Source organism: Oncorhynchus keta, chromosome 12 (genome assembly GCF_023373465.1).
Source record: "Oncorhynchus keta strain PuntledgeMale-10-30-2019 chromosome 12, Oket_V2, whole genome shotgun sequence".
NCBI classification, from domain to species: Eukaryota; Metazoa; Chordata; class Actinopteri; order Salmoniformes; family Salmonidae; genus Oncorhynchus; species Oncorhynchus keta.
The window spans coordinates 20943865-20964639 of NC_068432.1; the positions used below are offsets into that span (position 1 = coordinate 20943865).

General features: G+C 41.6%; 1 protein-coding gene across 14 annotated transcripts in view; it reads right to left on the reverse strand.

Annotated features, from left to right (window-relative positions):
- Positions 1 to 6781: 6781 nt before the first annotated feature.
- LOC118391112 (collagen alpha-1(XXVI) chain-like) overlaps positions 6782 to 20775 on the reverse strand; it is a 49677-nt gene continuing 35683 nt past the window's right edge. The window contains exons 4-15 of one of the 14 annotated variants that reach the window (XR_008060815.1): positions 20506 to 20567; positions 20266 to 20392; positions 19967 to 20074; positions 19699 to 19821; positions 11691 to 11774; positions 11454 to 11506; positions 11258 to 11320; positions 11102 to 11137; positions 10952 to 10996; positions 10588 to 10672; positions 7758 to 10363; positions 6782 to 7552 (exon numbers count right to left, since the gene is read on the reverse strand). Coding sequence is in view for 1 of the 14 variants with exons in the window: in XM_035782140.2 (XP_035638033.1) it covers positions 10206 to 10363; positions 10588 to 10672; positions 10952 to 10996; positions 11102 to 11137; positions 11258 to 11320; positions 11454 to 11506; positions 11691 to 11774; positions 19699 to 19821; positions 19967 to 20074; positions 20266 to 20392; positions 20506 to 20567 (944 nt within the window). In the remaining 13 variants the exon portion in view is untranslated. Of the gene's footprint in view, positions 10364 to 10587; positions 10673 to 10951; positions 10997 to 11101; positions 11138 to 11257; positions 11321 to 11453; positions 11507 to 11690; positions 11775 to 19698; positions 19822 to 19966; positions 20075 to 20265; positions 20393 to 20505; positions 20568 to 20775 lie in introns of all 14 variants that reach the window. The other 13 variants (XR_008060813.1, XR_008060808.1, XR_008060814.1 and 10 more) reach the window with 13 other exon arrangements.

Sequence of the window (20775 nt, forward strand, 5' to 3'; positions counted from 1 at the left end):
AATGCTTATCAATGTCTTGTATGTGAGATGAGAATAGCCGTACGCATATTTCAGACACCCTCAAGTCGCTGGGCTTCACAGAGGTTAAGTGCAAGAAGAAGAGCGCTAATAGGGATACACATAGGAGTTTGGTGACTGATAAGTCTATATTCAGATTCAGCCTCTCTGTCCCAGTTGTCTATTGTGTTACAATACATCACAGTATTTACATAAAATTACTAGGCATTTGAGACTCAGATAGGAAGAGCAGCGAGCCAGAATACATTGCTTTGTGCATGTAAAATATCACAAGTTCTGCCGAAGATCAACAAAAGACAGGTGTCACACCCTGATCTGTGTCACCTGTCCTCGTCATTGTCGCCAACCCATCCAGGTATTTTCCCCAGTGTATTTATCCCTGTGTTTCCTGTCTGTCAATGCCAGTTCGTCTTGTATGTTTCCAAGTCGACCAGCGTGGCCTGCCTTGACCACGAGCCTGTCTACAACTCTGTACCTCCTGGACTCTGATCTGGTTTTGACCTTTTTGCCTGTCCACGACCATTCTCTTGCCTACTCCTTTTGGATTAATAAACATTGTAAGACTCCAACCATCTGCCTCCTGTGTCTGCATTTTGGTCTTGCCTTGTGCCTTGATAACAGGATGTTTTATCATTCACATCTACTAAAAATTAGGGCTCATTTATGTGTGCAAAATAGGCTACATTTAGAATTCCATATTTACACTTTTCAATACATTGATTGCAATCTGAACAGTAGAGCCATATCAATGGTGCAGCAAAAAAATCCCAATGAGTCAAAATTATAGTAAACATCTTTTCAAAATACTGTCATCCCCCCCCTCCCCCAAATAAATAAATAAAGGTATACTTTAAAAAAAGGGAAGATACTGTAAAACTGAACCGTTTACCACTTGGAACCTCACCACAAAGATTGAAAAAAAAAACTGAATGTAATGAGTCAGGATATGGTCAGAGGGACATGCTCTAGAGAGAAGGACATAACAGTTGAGCTGCAATAATAAACTGGGTACACGCTCTGCAAAGGAGTTGGCAAGGACTCCACACTGAATATAGCAATGGCCATATGAGAGCAGCCAACAGTCTTAACAGGGGTTCATTCTATTAAACCTATTTATACATTTGGTTAAATAGGTTTAATAGGTTTTCAACAGGTGCAGAAAAACCATTATGTAATGTAAAAATGTGAGCTTATAATAACTCCAGACTGAAAGAAAGAGAGAAAAGATGGTGATAAAAGTAAGAGCAATAGGTCACACTTTATTTTACAGTTGTCTATTCAACTGTTTCACCTGCTTCATCCGCCTACTTGTTGACACAGGACTGCACTCTTAGAAGAACCCCATAGGAAAAACCTTTTTAGGTCCAGACAGAACCCGTTTTGTTTCAGGTAGAACCTTCTGTGGAAAGGGTTCTTCATGGAACCCAAAAGGGTTCTTCAAAGGGTTGTAATATGGGGACAGCCAAAGAACCATTTTAAGTTCTAGATAGCGACAAGGATATGCAACAGAGTGGCAGATACAAGATCACCTACTGCTTCGGATAAAGAATTACCATAAACATAAAACCTAAAGAAAACCATTTTTTTCCACTGTTGTGTGCAAATCAAATTGCAACCATTAAAAACAAAAATCAAATCTTCACAAACCATGTAAAAAATGTACAAAAATTAAGTACATATAACCATATAACCATGTCAAAAAATTAAGTACATATATTATTCAAAAGCAGTCATGATATTTTACTGAATACAAAAACAACTGTTATATATTCAACCCCACTGGCTAAACTATCTCCATGAAACTCCTTCGGTTTCCATCCTTTAACAGGAGCAGTGACGACCATTCAGGGCAGGTGGGGCTGTTACTGTTTAGCAAAAAAAAAGATATACAGTACCAGTCAAACATTTGGACATATCTACTCATTCAAGGGTTTTTCTTTATTTTTACTATTTTCAACATTGTAGAATAATAGGGAAGCCATCAAAATTATGAAATAACACATGGAATCATGTAGTAACCAAAAAAGTGTTAGACAGATTCATCAAAGTAGCCACCCTTTGCCTTGAAGACAGCTTTGCACACTCTTGGCATTCTCTCAACCAGCTTTACCTGGAATACTTTTCCAACAGCCTTGAAGGAGTTCCTACATATGCTAAGCACTTGCTGGCTGCTTTACCCTTCACTCTGTGGTCCAACTCATCCCAAACCATCTCAATTGCGTTTAAGTCGGGTGATTGTGGAGGCCAGGTCATCTGATACAGCACTCCATCACTCTCCTTCTTGGTCAAATAGCCCTTACACAGCCTGGAGGTGTGTTGACTCATTGTCGTGTTGAAAAACAAATGATAGTCCCACTAAGCGCAAACCTGATGGGATGGTGTATTGCTGCAGGATGCTGTGGTAGCCATGCTGGTTAAGTGTGCCTTGAATTCTAAATAAATCACAGACAGTGTCACAAGCAAAGCACCCCCACACTCTCATACCTCCTCCTCCATGCGTCACGGTGGGAACGACACATGCGGAGATCATCCATTCACTTACTCTTCATCTCACAAAGACACAGCGGTTGCAACCAAAAATCTCAAATTTGAACTCAGACCAAAGGACAGATTTCTACCGGTCTAAGTCCATTTGTAGCCAGGTGGTAAAACTGCACTGCTGTACTCATTTATATCCACAAGATGGCACTGTCCATTTAAGAGATCCTAAATAAGGCGTGCAAGCAGTTATGGGATTGCACGTGCAGTGTGTAAGAGCAAGCAATTACACTAGAGAGCTATTGAAATCCAATGTGGATCCAATGTTACTTTGGGTAAATAATACCTTTTAAGTATTATTAATTAAGTCATTATCAGATTTACATGATATTTTGTGTAAAGCTTCAGGGTGTTGTATTGTTTCATTTTTGAATTGTAACTTATCTGTTGATATGACATTTCTCTCAGTGCAGTATGGGTGAGATGAGGATCTACTGTTGTGTCTACATGATCCTCCATGTGGGGTTAGGGTATCATGTGGACAGTGTGTTTGTAAGTATTCATATTGTTTTATGACAAAATGTATTTTTGTTTTTCATGCACAATGTCATTTTATGTATGTATATCTTGTACCCAGACATTTGAAATGTTTTAAAGTCCATTCTAACTGAACATTGTGGTCTCTGTATTTTCTTGTGTTTCTATAGAAAGCAGAGCCACTACTGTTTATGCATTTCACTTTGTACTTAACGAACTCAGATTGTTTTATGCACTTTACTAACAGAGTTATTTCACTAGATTGTGATTTAGATTGTAACTAACTTTACTTTATGGTGACTTAATCTTGTGGTGATTTCCCTTATACATGATCCTTTTTTAAATGTAAACTTTGACAGAATAAACCATTAGTTTGTGTCCTGTTTCAGGAGTGGGGTTCTGATAGCTTTGTTAGGGTAGTATAATTATGGTAGTGGTGACGAGTGGTACGGGGCCAGAGAAATCTGACGAGGGACCAGGGGATCTGACAACAGGCAGTGAGGCCTGCCTGGAGTTGCTGTCTGTAACCAGACTGCCGGGATCCAGAGAACGCCGCGAACCATTGTAGATTATCACGGATCGTCATTGACCATCGCAGAGGACCATCTGCCATCATCTCCATCCATCCAGAATCTTTCAGAGACTGTTTCTACTCTACAGTATGTCTCTCAGGATGGTTGGTTACTTAATGAGTTCATTGAGGAGGTTGAACGTGTAATTCGAGCCAAAGATCAGAGTACTGATGAAAAGGTAGATTGCATACTGTCTCTGTTGAGGGGGTCAGCCTTAGAGGAAGTGTGGTTATGCATGGGTGCGAAGTCAAAGCAGCCCAGTGACCTGTTCTCGTATCTAAGGTGGGCTTATACAGAAAAGTGCATCTCAGCTGTTGCACACCTTCTATGGCTGCCATCGGAGAGGGAGAGCACTTTGGTGATTACTCACATGCACTCTCACAGATACTCAGTTCAGTACTGAAACAAGAACAAGACGTCATTCCCAAGGATAAAGTTGATAAAACTGTCAGAAACCAGTTCATTGAGGGCGTCATAGATCCTGCTCTCAAAAGAGAGCTGCAGAAGTTCGTCAGGAAGAGGCCTCCGTCTACGCTGTTGGATGTACGTGAGGAACCCATCACCTGGTCGCTGGAGTACCAGCCCAGTAACACTAAGGTTGTTAAGAGTAGGAAAGTGGTGTGTGACAAGACTCTGAACAAGGAGAAGTTAGCAGAATGTCGGCCAAAACCCATATCGCTCAATCTTCTCCCACTGCGGGCCACTGGGCTTCCACTCATCACCATATTTGGTAGTGAGTGGAAACGCGAACCGGATGCTTCACATTTATACATCCAGTGAAACATCTGGCTCATTGTTCTATCTGTGCAAATAGGTTAGCTAGTGTTTAGCCACATTGAAAAGGAGCTAACGTTACTCATAGTGTGTTGATACAAGTATCTAGATAAATTGAACATGCTGGGTGTGTCTCACATAATACTATTTTGTATACTAACCTTCTTCTCGACTCCGTTCTTAGCGTACTGTTACATTCATGGTTTTCCTTATTTCGAGACTGTTGTGCAGATAGGCAGCACTGGACATGATGCCTTAAATAAATAATTGCACCAATGCATCCCATCCAATAGTGAGAATGTTCCTCAACAGTGAAACCCTTGCAAGGTTATATGACGGAATATTTTTTTTTCTTATGACCGTTTTAAGAGCATTTATAAACCATTATTCAACCATGCAACAAACGACACTGCACATCTAAATATATCTGAACAAATTATGAATGACAACAGTTGTCATTTTGAATCCTGTAAAGTCCAGGTCGCAATTGTAAATGAGAACTTGTTCTCAACTAGCCTACCTGGTTAAATAAAGGTGTTCTCAACTAGCCTACCTGGTTAAATAAAGGTGTTCTCAACTAGCCTACCTGGTTAAATAAAGGTGTTCTCAACTTGCCTACCTGGTTAAATAAAGGTGTTCTCAACTAGCCTACCTGGTTAAATAAAGGTGTTCTCAACTAGCCTACCTGGTTAAATAAAGGTGTTCTCAACTTGCCTACCTGGTTAAATAAAGGTGTTCTCAACTAGCCTACCTGGTTAAATAAAGGTGTTCTCAACTAGCCTACCTGGTTAAATAAAGGTGTTCTCAACTTGCCTACCTGGTTAAATAAAGGTGTTCTCAACTAGCCTACCTGGTTAAATAAAGGTGTTCTCAACTAGCCTACCTGGTTAAATAAAGGTGTTCTCAACTAGCCTACCTGGTTAAATAAAGGTGTTCTCAACTAGCCTACCTGGTTAAATAAAGGTGTTCTCAACTAGCCTACCTGGTTAAATAAAGGTGTTCTCAACTAGCCTACCTGGTTAAATAAAGGTGTTCTCAACTAGCCTACCTGGTTAAATAAAGGTGTTCTCAACTTGCCTACCTGGTTAAATAAAGGTGTTCTCAACTTGCCTACCTGGTTAAATAAAGGTGTTCTCAACTTGCCTACCTGGTTAAATAAAGGTGAAATAAAATAAAATAAAAGTGAGTGTGGAAGAGGTGAAAAAAAAGATGGTTGTCTATCAACAATGACAAGCTGGGATAGAAAATGACTGAGGATAATAACGATTCTGCCACTCCTATTTGCCATATCTTCCATTTAAGCCTACTTGAAAGTGTGTGCCCTCAGGAAGCAAAAGTCATTCCGCATCCTAAGAATTGTAAAGCCCCGTTTATTGGCTCAAATAGCCAAGCAATCAATCTGTTACCAACCCTAAGTAAACAAAACAAAACAAAAATTGTGTTTGACCAGATACAATGTTATTTTACAGTAAACAAATTGACAACAGACTTTCAGCTCTCTTAGGACATTCAACAAGCACAGCATGTCTATGCATGCGGATGACTCAACACTATACCTGTCAGCTACTACAGCGACTGAAATGACTGCAACACTTAACAAAGAGCTGCAGTTAGTTTCAGAATGGGTGATAAGGAATAAGTTAGCCCTAAATATTTCTAAAACTAAAAGCATTGTATTTGGGACAAATCATTCACTAAACCCTAAACCTCAACTAAATATTGTAATGAATAATGTGGAAATTGAGCAAGTTGAGGTGACGAAACTGTACAAAGTGGAGGGGAGATTGAATTCATCACTACTTTTTTTTCTGTGAGAATTGTTAACAAGTTGAATGCACCGAGCTGTCTGTTTAAACTACTAGCACATAGCTCGGGCACCCATGCACACCCCACAAGACCAGAATAGACTATGGGAGGCGCACATAGAGCCATGACTACATGGAACTCTATTCCACATCAGGTAACTAATGTAAGCACTAGAATCAGATTTAAAAAACAGATAAAAAAACATCTTATGGAACAGCGGAGACTGTGAAGACACACACACACACACACACACACACACACACACACACACACACACACACACACACACACACACACTCACACTCACACTCACACTCACACACACACTCACACTCACACTCACACACACACACACACACACACACACACACACACACACACACACACACACACACTAATATTGTTGTATGGTTGTATTATACATTTGGTATTGTAGATAAGTAGTGGTGTAATAATGTTATATGATGTACTGTTTATTCTGTTGTTTTATGTGTAATGTAAGTGCCTTAATGTGTTTGGACCCCAGGATGAGTTGCTGCTGCCAACAGCTAATGGGGATCCCTAATAAATACACGTTTGACAACAGGAATGATGATATCCATAAGGTTTTATTAACGTATCAGTTTTTTTGACCCATTGTCAAATGCATTGTTAACCATTTTAAATGATTTTAAGGCTCCCGAGCGGCGCAGCGGTCTAAGGCACTGCATCTCAGTGCTAGGGGCTGTAGCACCTGGTTCGACCCTGGTTCACTACGGACCCTGGTTCGATCCTGGCCTGTATCACAACCGACTGTGATTGGGAGTCCCATGGGGCGGTGCACAATTGGCCCAGCGTTGTCCAGGATAGGGGAGGGTTTGGCCGGGGTATGCCGTCATATAAAATACAATTTGTTCTTAACCTTTATTTAACTTGGCAAGTCAGTTAACAAACCTTTATTTAAGCAATTATCACCAGTTACATGTTTTTATTACAGTGTAACTATGAATTATTACAGTTAATTTCAATAGTTGTTACAGTGTAATTACATATGTAATAACATTGTAATAAGGACCCCTTAAAATAAAGTGTTACTGAATTCACTTTCTGCTGCTTGCTTGTTCCCTAAAATACGTATTTCCACATGTAATTGATGAAATTAGATTTTTATTCTATAAAGATTGTAATTGTGTCATTATGTTGTGAATATTGTAGAAAAATCCTCACAGCCGCTTTCCATACTAAAAAGTGAAGTGCCAGCTTACCATGTGCAGTAGACAGACAACATGTTCCTCCATCATGTACAGTAGATTACAACATGTTCCTCCATCATGTACAGTAGACTACAACATGTTCCTCCATCATGTACAGTAGACTACAACATGTTCCTCCATCATGTACAGTAGACTACAACATGTTCCTCCATCATGTACAGTAGACTACAACATGTTCCTCCATCATGTACAGTAGACTACAACATGTTCCTCCATCATGTACAGTAGACTACAACATGTTCCTCCATCATGTACAGTAGACTACAACATGTTCCTCCATCATGTACAGTAGACTACAACATGTTCCTCCATCATGTACAGTAGACTACAACATGTTCCTCCATCATGTACAGTAGACTACAACATGTTCGGAAGTTTATTAGTAGCTACTATCTTGTCTCATCGCGACAACTCCCGTACGGGCTCGGGAGAGATGAAGTTTGAAAGTCATGCGTCCTCCGATACACAACCCAACCAAGCCGCACTGCTTCAGAGCGCATCCAACCCGGCTTGTGTCGGAGGAAGCACTGTGCATCTGGCAACCTGGTTAGCGTGCATTGCGCCCGGCCCGCAACAGGAGTCGCTGGTGCGCGATGAGTCAAGGATTTCCCTACCGGCCAAACCCTCCCTAACCCGGACAATGCTGGGCCAATTGTGCATCGCCCCACTGACCTTCCGGTCGCGGCCAGTTGCTACAGAGCCTGGGCGTGAACCCAGAGCCTCTGGTGGCACAGCTGGCGCTGCAGTACAGCGCCCTTAACCACTGCGCTACCCGGGAGGCCTTAAGTCGGAAGTTTACATACACCAAATACATTTAAAATCAATTTTTCACAATTCCTGACACTTAATCCTGGTAAAATTCCCTGTCTTACATCAGTTAGGATCACCACTGTATTTTAAGAATGTGAAATGTCAGAATAATAAGTAGAGATAATGATTTATTTCAGCTTTCACATTCCCAGTCAGTCAGAAGTTCACATACACTCAATTAGTATTTGGTAGCATTGCCTTTAAATTGTTTAACTTGGGTCCAACATTTCAGGTAGCCTTCCACAAGCTTCCCACAATAAGTTGGGTGAATTTTGGCCCATTCCTCCTGACAGAGCTGGTGTAACTGAGTCAGGTTTATATGCCCCCTTGCTCACACACGCTTTTTCAGTTCTGCCCACACATTTTCAATAGGATTGAGGTCAGGGCTTTGTGATGGCAACTCCAATACTTTGACTTTGTTGTCCTTGAGCCATTTTTCCACGACTTTGGTAGTATGCTTGGGGTCATTGTCCATTTGGACCAAGCTTTAACGTTCTGACTGATGTCTTGAGATGTTGCTTCAATATATCCACAAGCACCCCCACAACATGATGCTGCCACCCTCGTTCTTCACAAATGGGATGGTGTTCTTCGGCTTGCAAGCCTCCCCCTTTTTCCTCCTAACATAACGATGGTCATTATGGCCAAACAGTTCTATTTTTGTTACATCAGACCAGAGGACATTTCTGCAAAACGTACAATCTTCGTCACCATGTGCAGTTACAAACCATAGTCTGGCTTTTTTATGGCGGTTTTGGAGCTGTTGCTTCTTCCTTGCTGAGCGGCCTTTCAGGTTATGTTGATATAGGACTTGTTTTACTGTGGATATAGATACTTTTGTACCTGTTTCCTCCAGCATCTTCACAAGGTCATTTGCTGTTGTTCTGGGATTGATTTGCACTTTCGCACCAAAGTACGTTTATCTCTAGGAGACAGAACGCGTCTCCTTCATGAGCGGTATGACGGCTGCGCGGTCCCATGGTGTTTATACTTGCGCACTATTGTTTGTGATGAACGTGGTACCTTCAGGTGTTTGGAAATTGCTCCCAAGGATGAACCAGATTTGTGGAGGTCTACTTTTTTTCTGAGGTCTTGGCTGATTTCTCTTGATTTTACCATAATGTCAAGAAAAGAGGCACTGCGTTTGAAGGTAGGCCTTGAAATACATCCACAGGTACACCTCCAATTGACTCAAATTATGTCAATTAGCCTATCAGAAGCTTCTGAAGCCATGACATTTTCAGGAATTATCCAAGCTGTTTAAAGGCACAATCAACTTCTGTACACTTCTGACCCACTGGAATTGTGATACAGTGAAATAATCTGTCAATTGTTGGAAAAATTACTTGTGTCATGCACAAAGAAGATGTCCTAACCGACTTTCCAAAACTATAGTTTGTTAACAAGACATTTGTGGAGTGTTTGAATAATGACTCTAACCTAAGTGTATGTAAACCTCCGACTTCAACTGTACATTTCCCGTCAGTCTTCGTGTATTTTATATGCATAAATTGTACAGTTGTAAACTAACAAATAATGTTTCAAGTTAGAACCCATGTATTTAAGTTCATATACAGCACCAACTACATAAATATCTGATAGGGTCCATTATCTGCTACCTAGACTTTAAGAATATGCACACGTTGAGGCCAGTACCAGCACCAAAGTTACATCATTACATTGGAATAACATGACTACGATAATGACAACAGTACTAAAAGTCAATGTAAAAAAAACACACATTATAAACAGGTCAAATTCAAGAATCTGAGTAAGAGAAGGGGTCATTTTGCAGACGCTCGGTCGCCCAAAACCCAGATTGATGGAATTCTGTGCTTCCATGAGGATTGACTGGTCATACACTCTGGCCCAGAGAACACATGGTACGTCCATCTCAGTCTCTTAAACAATCACAGTTCATATACAAACCATGCTCTACACCCATTGGCATGAGCATCTAATTGTCCCCCCTCCTCACTCTTTCCTCTCCAATCAGCTTCCGGTCTCCCGTGGCGAGAGAGTGGAGCAGGGTATTGGGTCCCGCCCTTTTGTTTTTAAACATGGGCACCAGGTCTGACAGGATGTCCAGGCCAGAACCGGGTTCTAGTGGGTTCTCTGAGAAATGACCAAAGAGAGGGAGGAATGGATTGGGGATGTGGGGATGGAGACAGAGGGAGATCAATTTAATCTCATGCTCACAACAAGGACACTCCAATAGAAAACGACTTATCACTGACAGACACAGTGATTGCTTGGAAGTGGACACAGTATACATCTCTAACAACCCTGTAATTCCTAGAGACCCTGTTGTTCTCTGAGTAAGGGGGTGTGTCTCTCACCATGAATGCCGATCATGTGCTCCAGAATGAGAACCCTCTCAGCCAGGATCTTCAGAGCCTCTCTCAGCTGCTGCACCCCCTCCCCCTGGACGGAACCACATCACTATATCAATTTCAGCTTCAAGTTCAAGTTTACCTACCAAGTTCAAATGAAGCTTCCATCGGGAACTATATGTTAAGGTCTGTTTATTTATCACAGTACTATTATGATATACTGTATACCTACTGCATACTACTACTGTATACCTACTGCATACTACTACTATGCCGGCTTACTACTATGCCGGCTTTTTCAAAAGCGTGAGGTATGGAAGATGTTTCTCTGAGGACTCTTAAATCATATAGAGGGAATGTGTAGGGTCACCTCAGCCTGGCTATCTCCTGGTTCACCCTTTGGCCCTGGTGCACCCTAAAAACAGCATCACAAATGGGAAAAACATAGGTGGTTGGCAAAGAGTAACTAAATGTATATGTGTGTAAGAGCAGAAATGTTGTACTCTCACTGTGAACTCACTGGCTGACCATGTTCTCCCCTGTGTGCTGGGGGTCCCTGTGAGGAGAGAGAAGCTGTATGAACCATGTCGACTCATGTCATGTATAGACTGTACATAGAGCATTTCAGAGTGGAATTGAAAGGGGTCTCTTTAAAGGCAGTTCTGCCAAGCCTCACCCTTTCACCAGTGTCTCCTTTAGGTCCGCGATCCCCAGGCTTGCCTGAGAGACCAAACCCGGCCTGGAACACAGAGATAGAACTTCTTGAATGAATCTCCCGTTGACATCAATGCATGATTTATGAGAGTAACAAGCATATATATCAAGCTGTACATCAGGATGCAAATCAAAGTCCAATGTTATACTGTACATACGTTTCTGCCTGGGGTACCTGTGTTTCCAGCAGGCCCTGTGGGTCCAGGCCGGCCTGAGGAGTTGGAAAACGGAAATAATAGTTTTCCAAGTATTCTTCCAACATCCACTTAAAGGTCACAGTCGGTGGCTAGCTGATATGGCGAATTAGTATTCTAATTTCCCCTTAATAACATTTTTACACAATTATAATCATGGGTTCATGGCCATGCCAGCGGGGGGATGAGTGTTTTTTTTGCCTGGGGGTCCAGGGGGTCCGATGGGGCCTGGGAGACCGGTCACATCTTTCTGGTTATTCCGTGAAGGGAGCGCAGCCTCTTCATCTGTACCCAAAACAAAAAAATGCCATGTTTTAAATACAACAGGTGCTCACTGTGCTCTAAAGCAGGGGTCGTCAACCTTTTCTTTCCCAGGGACCCCCTCTCAGGTAAACCGACGATCCAGGAATCCCCATCAGACGTTAAACAAAATGGGGTTTTTCACGTCTTGTCTTATCATCAGGGGAATGATAAGGGCAAGGAGAAATAATCAACATTTTTAAAATGAATAGATTTGGTCGATTGTTTTTCATTATTTTGACTTACCTACATTATAATTTGAAGAGGAAGTGTAAACTCTAACATAGCCTATTAGCTGGAAAGGTATTTCCAAACACATGTTTGCTAAAAGCATCTGTTTAGCAGGTTAAACAAAGAATAGCCATGTGTTGGCAAAACTGATATGAAGGAAACGTACCAGCAGTCAGCAGCACTTGCCCTGCAGCCTATTCGTAGCTGCTTTTTCAAAGCCCATGTCAGATATTCCAGTGAGTGTAATTGGCTCAAATTAGCGTAATTTTCTCAACATTGGGAGTTCAGAAATAAAGTTGACATCCTTAGAAAGAAGATATTATTCTATTTTCTACTGTAGGTATGTCATTAAAAATGTGTTTATTCTGTTGTTGCTAGCGATATTCATAAAAACATTTTAAAAATATATTTAAGCGCACCCTGCAGTTCCTCTGCACCCCTGGTTGAATAGTCCTGCTCTAAAGACGTACTACATGAATGTCCTGCTCGCGGGTCTGCGTACCCACATCCATACCCCCGGCCGGTAATTCGACCATGATAACATGTTTAGAAAGCTGGCCGCTAAAATGTACCTGACATTGGCTAATTGACTGACTATCAGTCATTGACATAACAAGAGGAAAACTGATGCTGCACAGCCACATTTCTAAATTGCACCTTGTGTATTTTACTATTCCAACTCATAACAGTAAGTTGAGACCCCAAAGTAGTCCCCCCTCCCTCCCAAAAAAGGGAAATTGGGGAAAGGGGAAATTGATCCGAGGGCCCATCCCTAATGTACTGCGTGTACAGTATGTACAGTATGTACTACAAGAGTTAAGAGTAGCCTATTTCCATTATTGACATAGCTCTGGTGTTTTTTGGGGGTTGTGAATTATTTTCAAACATTGGAAACATTGGCTGTCTTGGTTGCTTGTCACTGTGGGTGTGCTGTGTGGTAGGGATACACTTCTTATGCTCATTGATTGAGGTGGGGAGCAGTAGCTCTGGTACTAACTAGTTCAGCATCCCACCACAGAGAGGGATAAACAGGTGGAAAACTTCAATATCCTTTGGAGCATTCCCACTGGAAGTCATTTTTCTGGTGTACCACCAAGTTGTCTGAAGTAGACTACTTCATGTAGTGAACACACACACACACACACACACACACACACACACACACACACACACACACACACACACACACACACACACACACACACACACACACACACACACACACACACACACACACACACACACACACACACACACACACACACACACACACACTACTCCTAACCCCAAACTCCCTGCAGCATTGACGATTGACTTGAAAACCTTGCCTTGCCGTTTTATTGAGCAGGTTTCTGGCTCCAAGACTGCCGGGGTTGCCAGATCAGGCTGCTGTGCTGACAGGTTACAAATTGGGTCTGACTTACAGCAGGCAGACTGAAGCCAGAGCCCAGGCTTAAACAAAGCCAGTCCACCACAGTAATCAAATACAGCTTTCCATAGACATCTTGAGTGGGAGTATGTTGCCCTCTGCTGGTCAAAACTAGGAAGTGCCTCAGGTGGAGGTCAAGATACTTCTACAGTTTACAGTTTTACAATCCATATAGTTCAGCCAGTCATCTACTAAATGTTACAGCATGAATTAACTCTATACATGTTAAAATATTAGACTGTAGGGATACATATGCTGAGTGTTTTGTTTCACATTAGGTCATTTTCCCTCTAACACTCATACATCACTACCGCTGACTGCCCTTCAAATCAAATTGTATTTGTCACATGCGCCGTGAAATGTTTGCTTACAAGCTCTTCCCGACTATGCAGAGTTAACAGTAACAATAATAATACACAAGTAGTAACACAGGAGGAATAAAATACACAAGAATTGTGCTATATACAGGGAGTACCAGAACCAGATTAATGTGCAGGGGTACGAGGTATTTGAGGTAGATATTTACATAACGGCTGGGTAAAGTGACTAGGCATCAGGATAGATAACAATTCGAATAAAAAACAGAGCAGCAGCATATGATGGGTGTGAAATGTGTGTGTGTGTTGTGTTGGAATGCGTGTGTGTTATGAGCGCGTGTGCGTATCAGAGTATGTGAGTGTAGCGGAGCGTGCCCAATTTGACTGGAGCGCGGAGCGAGATTCCCGAAGGCTGGAGCGTCCGCCTTCTCACTTCAAGAGCTCAGGGCATGCCCGGCCCAGTATGAATTTGTAGTCTCCTTGTGTGCTCCTCTAGCCCCTTGCTGTAGCTACTGTCATGGTGTTCGCTAAATATTTTCAGAAAACGGATCAATCACACAGTTGCAAAATCAAGGTGACTTAAAAAGATGAGGACCTAAAGCAAGAGAGAGAGTGTGGTGATGTAGTGTCCACTAATGAGTCATTGTGGAATCTGAAAAGACACATATCCCGAAATCATGATGGTGTACTTACTACATGCACATGCTAAAAGAAAGGAACGAGGTGGGTAGGAATCTAAGTGTCATTGTAGTGAAGTATTTATAAACTGAAAAGCAGATCTCTTAAATGTTTCATTTCATTTTTGTTTTATTATCTATACAATAGGCCATAATTGATTTTGGCCCAATAGGCCTGGTATATTCCCACGTTCAAGAAGCTTTCCGTTTTGATCGGGTTACTTTGCCTAAAAACCTGTAGGCCTATCTATAGAAAAAATACAATATTGTCTGCTGCATTGCATGAGCCTGAAGCCACAGACTGGCCAAACTCAAGTTTCTGAAAATGAATTCAAAAGGCACTAATAAGTCGTTTTTCGTTTAATTTGTATTTAAATCTAAGTAAGGCACAGCCTATATGCCCAATTTATAGACTATAATGATTTAATACAACAACATGTTGAAATGTTGAGCGCTTTATGTCCCTACTAGTCAATTGTGTTGCACCTGCAAATGCTTCACAATGTATTTATTTGTAGGCTATAGCCTTGAAATAATAGAAATAATATAGCTCTTGGCCTATTTAGAATGTTTATATGCATGTAGCCTATTTGAAATTTGTATTAGCATTTATTATGGATCCCAAATAGCGGGTGCCAAGGCAGCAGCTACTCTTCCTGGGGTCCTGAACAATGAAGGCAATACAATTTTTTAAATATTAAAATACATTCATTACAGAATTCACAACACACTAAGTGTGTGCCCTCAGGCCCATACTCCACTACCACATATCAACAACACAAAATCCATGTGTACGTGTGTGTAGTGCGTATGTTATCATGTGTGTTTGTGTGCATGTGTCTGTGCCTTTGTTTGTGTTGCTTCACAGTCCCTGCTGTTCCAGAGATTAGCCAGAGGTTGACATGCGTAGTATTAATGTTAGCTCTCTGTGTACATCTAAGGGCTAGCAGTGCTGCCCTGTTCTGAGCCATTTGCAATTTTCCTAAGTCCCTCTTTGTGGCATCTGACCACACGACTGAACAGTAGTCCAGGTGCGACAAAACTAGAGCCCGTAGGACCTGCCTTGTTGATAGTGCCACGGTCACTCCAAGCAGTTTAGTCGCCTCAACCTGCTCGATTTCCACATTATTTATTACAAGATTTAGTTGAGGTTTAGGGTTTAGTGAATGATTTGTCCCAAATACAATGCTTTTAGTTTTTTAAATATTTAGGACTAACTTATTTCTTGCCACGCATTCTGAAACTAACTGCAGCTCTTTGTTAAGTGTTCCAGTCATTTCAGCCACGTACATAGACAGCCACGTACAGCCACGTACATAGACAGCCACGTACAGCCACGTACATGGCTTTACTCAAAGCCAGTGGCATGTTGTTAGTAAAGGTTGAAAAAAGTAAGGGATCTAGACAGCTGCCCTGGGGAATTCCTGATTCTACCTTGATTATGTTGGAGAGTCTTCCATCAAGGAACACCCTCTGTGTTCTATTAGACAGGTAACTCTTTATTCGGAATATAGCAGGGGGTGTAAAGCCATAACACATACATTTTTCCAGCAGCAAACTATGATCGATAATGTCAAAAGCTGCACTGAAGTCTAACAAAACAGCACCCACAATATTTTTATCATAAATTTCTCTCAGCCAATCCTCAGTAATTTGTGTAAGTGCTGTGCTTGTTGAATGTCCTTCCCTATAAGAGTGCTGAAAGTCTGTTGTCAATTTGTTTACTGCAAAATAGCATTGTATCTGGTCAAACACAATTCTTTCAAAAGTTTACTAAGGGTTGGTAACAGGTTGATTGGTCGGCTATTTGAGCCAAAAAAGGGGGCTTTACAATTCTTAGGTAGCGGAAGAACTTTTGCTTCCCTTCAGGCCTGAGGGAACACACTTTCTAGTCTTCTTAAATTGAAGATGTGGCAATATCATCTGCTATTACCCTCAGTAATTTTCCACCCAAGTTGTCAGACCCCGGTGGCATGTCGTTGTTGATAGACAACAATATTTTTTTCACCTCTTCCGCACTCACTTTACAGAATTTAAAATGACAATTCTTGTCTTTCATAATTTGGTAAAATATACTTGGATGTGTAGTGTCAGGGTTTTTTGCTGGCATGTCATGCCTAAATTTGCTAATCTTGCCAATGAAAAAAAGTAGTTGGCAATATCAGTCGGCTTTTTAATGAATGAGCCATCTGATTAAATGGAGCCGAGTTTGCCTTTTATCCCAACATTTCATTGAAGGTGCTCTTTTACTATCATTCTTTATGTCATTTACCTTTGTTTTATAGTGTAGTTTCTTCTTCTTTTTATTCAGTTTAGTCACATGATTTCTCAATTTCCGGTAAATTTGCCAATCAGTTGTGCAGCCGATTGTGAGCTTCTTACGTTTACCTTTTCATGTTTATTCAAATAAAACATCTTATGGTTTTGTTTCAATACTTCAAAACCAAATGGTAGGTCCAGTTAGTCACAAAAATAGATTGGTGTTGGTTAAATTGTTATTTTAATGAATGGAGTGAATTTGGAATTATTTCCTGTGAGCATGGAGCGGTTTTTAGCAGAGCGGTTGGAAAGGATGTGGAGTGCCAGATCCAGAGTGGGATTTCCAACCGCTCACATACTCTGGTGCATATGTAGTTTATGTGAATGTGTGTGGGTTTTATGTGAGAGTGTCAGTGTCGTGTGTGTGAGGGAGTGTGTATATAGTGTGTGTGTATATATAGTCTTGTGAGTGTGCATAGAGTCCGTGCAAGATAGGTTCAATGCAGATAGAGCGAGAGCTAGCTATGTACTGTCTCACAAAATTGTTAAACATAGCAAGCCATTCGCTGAAGGCAAATTCATTAAAGAATATTTAATTGACTCTGAAGCACTACTTTGTCCCGACAAGAAAGAGCTGTTTGAAAATGTTTCCCTGTCAAGATGAACAGTGACACGACGTGTTGAGGACATCACTGAGAATATGGAACAACAGTTGAAAGACAAGGTAAAGGATTTCACCTATTTCTCCTTGGCCCTTGATGAGAGCAGTGATGCACGTGACACAGCATAGTTGTTGATATTCTTACGAGGCAAAACCCCAGACTTTGAAATTACAGAGGAGCTGAATTCCAAACTACAAGGGAAGGGCCTTTTTGCACATCAGATGTGCAGCCTTGTCAAAGACTTCAAGGGAAAATGACTCCTCCTGACCCGCCAAGTAGAAGCCAACAATCTCACCCACCTTCCAACACTACTGGTCTGTTCCCTATCAGATGACCAGCGGGAGAAATATACATTGCTGCTGTGTGCTTTGAACTGTTAGTTTTCAAAGTGTTGGTTTCCTCTCCTTTCACCTGCAATGTGGATAACGCTCCCACTGACCTGCAACTTGAGCTTATCGATCTTCAGTCTGATGCAGTGATTGGAGAACTATTCAAAACAATGTCACTGACGAGGTTCTATGCATCTCTCCATGAACTAAACTTTCCAAAGGTTAGGAGTTCTGCTCAGAAGATGTTTGTACTGTTTGGGTCAACCTACGTATGTGAACAGACATGTTCAGTGATGAAATATAACAAGTCAAGGCACAGATCATCTTTTACTGACTCTCACCTCTCAGCAATCGTGCCAGAGCGACGTCAGAAACTATACCTGACTTCACTGCTCTCGTCAATGGCCATCAGAGACTTCACTCCTCACACTGATTGAGTAGTTTACATGGAATGTTGAGCTGTCAACACAGTCATACACATGATGTATAATCCTGTAACATGATTCTGGCCCGCGATGGCCAAAATATATTCTACTGTGGCCCTTCATGGGAAGGAATTGCCCCGGCCTGTCCTATATTGTCCTTCTCCCTTAGCGTGCATATTTATTTTTAGTTGTAACAACTATTCACTATAAGACTTCACATGTCTCACACAGCTTATACTACTACAGGAAGAAGGTAATAGTAATAGGACTCCAGGATTACAGGAACATTCTAGTCATCCACACAGCTAATACTACTACAGGAAGAAGGTAATAGGACTCCAGGATTACAGGAACATTCTAGTCATCCACACAGCTAATACTACTACAGGAAGAAGGTAATAGGACTCCAGGATTACAGGAACATTCTAGTCATCCACACAGCTAATACTACTACAGGAAGAAGGTAATAGGACTCCAGGATTACAGGAACATTCTAGTCATCCACACAGCTAATACTACTACAGGAAGAAGGTAATAGGACTCCAGGATTACAGGAACATTCTAGTCATCCACACAGCTAATACTACTACAGGAAGAAGGTAATAGGACTCCAGGATTACAGGAACATTCTAGTCATCCACACAGCTAATACTACTACAGGAAGAAGGTAATAGGACTCCAGGATTACAGGAACATTCTAGTCATCCACACAGCTAATACTACTACAGGAAGAAGGTAATAGGACTCCAGGATTACAGGAACATTCTAGTCATCCACACAGCTAATACTACTACAGGAAGAAGGTAATAGGACTCCAGGATTACAGGAACATTCTAGTCATCCACACAGCGGCCAACTGACAGGCTTTATGGGGACTCTTGCTTGACTGATAAGATATAAAACCTACAGGTATAGGACTTTTTCCAGGGCCTTGTGAGGGCTCAGTATGCTTAACTAAACTCTCATTTTTCCTTTGAGTGTGACTATATTATAGCTCTTGGCAGACCTGTTGCCTGTGGTCCAATGAGGGTTCTTTGATTAGGAACAGAGAGTTTTAACAGGCAAAGAGAGGGCTGTTCCACTGATGGACTTCCCAGATATGGGCCAATGGGACACCTGGCATGCTGAACTATACAGTACACAGGCCCTATAACTTCATAAATGGTCCATGAACTCTGGGCTATAGGTGAAACTGCACTATGCATGTCAATTGGCTTTAAGGGGGGTCATGGCATGTTTTTATTCCTTCCATAATATGTCCCCCAGTTGGTAGAGGAAATAGGTGAGAGTGTAATGTCTCCAAATATTATCAATTGATTGCTATCAGTAACTTACCTTTGAAACAAGGTCTTCACATATATGTTTGGCAGATGGCCCTGAAATAATGGATATTCCAAAATGTCCTAACTGTCAAACTGCCAATGGCAAGAAAGGGGTCAAAAATCACATGAGACTCCTGAAACACTTTCAGAATGAACCATCAGTCTTATAAATAAAAAATAGTATCCCTATACGCTTATGGCTTTCATTTCATGTCGTAGTTATTGGATTTAATTTCTTAGTGTAACAGGGATACTCACACTGGTCCAGCTCCCTCAGACCAAACACATCTCCTCTGTGAGAGAAGGGAGAGGCTGGCCCCGGAGAACCCGCTGGCCCAGGTACACCTCTCTCCCCTGGGGCTCCTCGCTGGCCCTGGGGCCCTGTGGGAACCACAGCACAGCCTGCCTCAACACAACACTGTCTTTACACACAACATACTAATCAAATGTGTCCAAGTGCCAAACTGCTTGGTACCTCAAGTGGTAGTGTATGGGTGTGATACAGATGTGGGGGTAAGACTTATACCTCTGGGTCCCATGGGTCCAGATTTCCCTTCGAGGCCTGTCTCTCCGGTGCGTCCAGGGGGTCCCACCACGCCTTGGGGTCCAACTGGTCCTGGGGGGCCTCTTGCTCCTTGAACAAAAACTAGTTAACTCAGTCAGAATCCCACCTGATTCAGACACTTTTCTTTTTAAACTTGCTACACTTTTCTTTAAATTGATAACACAACAGAGTCAAATAGCTGCCATGTAAAACTATGGAGGAAGAAATGTGAATAGTTAACCATCTGAGGTTCAATGAGGTCCTGCAGTAAAGTCCCTCACCTGGTAGGCCAATGGTGGGGGGAGGCATGGGGGTGGGCTGGGGTGCTCCCACCTCGTTATCTGAAGACCTATCTGGGGAGTATCTGAATGGGAGAGGTGGTGGTCCTGCCTCCTCCAGTAACACAATCTGACACAAAACAAAGTAAGATTAGTGTGTTCAGATATGAGATATGAGGCCGTGTTAATATGTTCATGTAGGCAGTACTGTTTAAATAAGATGTTTGGTTGATGCAAGCTTACCTTGGACTCAAGGATACTCAGTCTGTTATTCATATTAGTATAGCCAGTGCAGTTCATACATTCTAGGAAGAGAGAGAGCGAAAGAAAGAAAGAAAGAAAGAAAGAAAGAAAGAAAGAAAGAAAGAAAGAAAGAAAGAAAGAAAGAAAGAAAAAAGAAAGAGAGAGAGAGAGGGGTAACAGTTAGTAATACATTGTAGCTTGTTGCTTTAAGTGAGAGATACCATATTATCTCTCAAGTTAGCAGAAACAGATGAGACTCATACCTTTGTC